This window comes from Gadus chalcogrammus, chromosome 8 (genome assembly GCF_026213295.1).
Source record: "Gadus chalcogrammus isolate NIFS_2021 chromosome 8, NIFS_Gcha_1.0, whole genome shotgun sequence".
NCBI lineage: Eukaryota > Metazoa > Chordata > Actinopteri > Gadiformes > Gadidae > Gadus > Gadus chalcogrammus.
In genome coordinates this window covers 14,935,929-14,938,750 of record NC_079419.1, presented here as the reverse complement: position 1 = coordinate 14,938,750, position 2,822 = coordinate 14,935,929, and the positions used below count along the sequence as shown (strand labels likewise).

At 43.2% G+C, this 2,822-nt stretch overlaps 1 protein-coding gene across 1 annotated transcript; it reads left to right on the top strand.

The window, feature by feature from the left end:
• The first annotated feature begins 414 nt into the window (after positions 1–414).
• Positions 415–1,950, top strand: LOC130388156 (7-alpha-hydroxycholest-4-en-3-one 12-alpha-hydroxylase-like). Its single transcript, XM_056597520.1, has one exon. It carries the CDS (start codon positions 415–417, stop codon positions 1,948–1,950), a length of 1,536 nt encoding a protein of 511 aa, XP_056453495.1.
• The last annotated feature ends 872 nt before the right edge of the window (positions 1,951–2,822 follow it).

Below are 2,822 nucleotides of genomic sequence, written 5' to 3'. Positions count from 1 at the left end.
AATAAATAAACATAAAAAAAAAAAAAAAAAGACAAAACAAAACAAACAAACAATCAAAACAGTGATCAGTTAGACGTTGTGTGCGAGTTTGAACAGGTGAGTTTTGAGTTGTGACTTGAAGGTTGTAATGGTGTGGCGGGAGGGAGTTCCAGAACCTGGGTGCTGAACAGCTGAATGACCGGGCACCCATTGTAGTGAGTCGTGATGTGGGGATACATAGTAGGCCAGCAGAGGTTGAGCGGAGGGAGCGGGAGGGAGTGTATTCTTGGAGGAGGTCGCAGAGGTAACTGGGGGCTAGGTTGTGGAGAGCTTTGTGGGTGTGTCTGCAGTGGGATGAGTTCCTGTTGGCATAACTGAGGATTATGCCAACGAGGAACTAGAGCCCTGCCTCATTTATTTTGTGGACAGAGAGCAATGGGGTTACTGGTGCCAATCCTGCTGGCTCTTCTAGCCTCTCTATTTGGAGGGTTTTACCTTTTAGGAGCATTCAGAAAGCAAAGGCCAGGTGAACCCCCATTAGATAGAGGTCCCATTCCCTGGTTGGGCCACGTGTTGGAGTTTCGCAGGGACACAGCAAAGTTCTTAGAGCGAATGAAGCAAAAACATGGGGACATATTCACGGTACAACTTGGTGGGAATTACTTCACATTTCTCATGGATCCTTCATCTTTTGGAGCTGTCGTCAAGGAGGCCCGCACAAAACTGGACTTCAGTGCTTTTTCAAGGAAGCTGGTGGTCAGAGTTTTTAATTTCCGTCAAATAGAACATTCAAAAAATCAATTTCATGCTACCAACCACAGGCATCTGATTGGTGATGGACTAGTATTATTGACAGAAAGTACAATGAAAAATTTCCAAAATCTCATGCTCCACAGTATAGGCAAAGGTGGAGACCAAAAGACCTGGATTGAGGATGGACTTTTCATGTATTGTTACAATATTGTTTTCAGGGCAGGGTACCTATCACTGTTCGGCAATGTGTCTTTAAGGGAGGCCGGGAGCACTGAGAAATCCTTTGAGATGGACAGAATACAATCTGATGAACTGTTTACAGAGTTTCATAAATTTGATCAATACTTCCCCAAACTGGCCTATGGTGTCCAGTCAGCCAGAGAGAGGATTGAGATCAGGAAGCTGCTGAGGCTGTTTTGGAAAACCATGTCATTACAGGTGTTCAAGAATAAGGAGAATCCCAGCGACTGGGTGCGTGAAGAGCAGCAGACCAGCGAGGGACTAGGAAGGAAGGAGTTCATGCAAGAACGATGCATGTTTGTAATGCTCTGGGCATCCCAGGGAAACACAGGGCCTGCTGCCTTTTGGCTACTAATGTACCTCCTGAAGAATCCAGAGGCCATGGCTGCTGTGAGGAGGGAGGTGGACAGGGTTGTGACAGAATCTGGGCAGGAAGTGAGGCGTGGTGGCCCGATCATCAATCTGACCTATGACATGATCCAGAAAAGTCTGATCCTTGACAGTGCTCTTGAGGAGACCCTGAGACTGACTGTTGCGCCCGTTCTCAACAGAGCTGTGATGGAAAACATGAACCTCAAAATGTCTGATGGTCGTGCGTATCAGATTCGACAAGGCGACATAATTTCTCTCTTCCCTTACACTGCTGTTCAAATTGATTCCGAAATCCACCCTGACCCACTTTCTTTCAAATACGACCGCTTTCTTAACCCAGATGGCAGCAAGAAAAAAGATTTTTACAAGAACGGGAAGAAGTTGAGGTACTACACAATGCCGTGGGGAGCTGGTGTCAGTATGTGCCCTGGCCGTTTCTTTGTCATGAATGAGTTGAAGCAGTTTGTGTTTTTCATGATATTATATTTTGACTTTGAGCTGAAGAATCCTAATGAGGAGGTACCTGACATTGATGTCAAGCGATGGGGTTTTGGGGCCATGCAACCCACAAGAGATGTTGGTTTCAGATACAGACTCAGATTTTAAATTACGCATCAGAATTTTGAGTTAAATCTTTGTTTATGGGTGGTAACCTCCATCCAACTTGTGTATGTTATGTTTTCAGGCACCTAATCTAGTACAGTATCTTAAACCTATAATGGTTGCTTCATGGCAGAATCATCTTTAATTAATCAAATGTTAAATAATACATACGCACACTCACACATACACACACACGCACACAGTTGAAATATAAGGAGTAGTATTGCTAACTGCTAAAGAGAGCAAATCTCTGATCCCTGACATCCTGCACAACCCCCTCCCTACCAAACTTTTCCTATAGCTAGTTTTAGTTAAACATATTCAAGATGCCATGATCCCTCATTTATGTTTTCTCATGTCATAACGTACTATATTAATATATTAAATTGCATGTGTGGTGTTAACATAGGCAAATGTTAATATTTGTATTATTGGTAATTGCAATCAAGTTTAGACCAGTCAGACCGCTCTTTCATGAGAAGGGCTTAGTGATCAATATGTAATGGCGCTTGTGAACATGTAACAGGATTACCAGCCAGGGCACAACCTCAGGGGTGGTACAGAGTGGCAGTTATCCGCCTACAATAATGTGCCCTTGGTGATCTATTAACTGAGAAATCTCTGAGCTCATCAGTCAAAGAGAACAGGAGTGAGGAAGGGAGAACAGAATGTTCTGCAGTCAGTATGAAGCAAATATTTACTATTTAGTTTAAACTGTGTGTAATGTGTGATATTTTTGTCATAGGCTATTGTAGTGTCATTGAACCCACTGTTTTTGCTGGAATAAAACACAGTTGAATAAAACAAATAGCGTTATGACGAATTCTTGACATTCTGAGCATCAAATTTCTTGCATTCCGGGGAATTGTGATGCA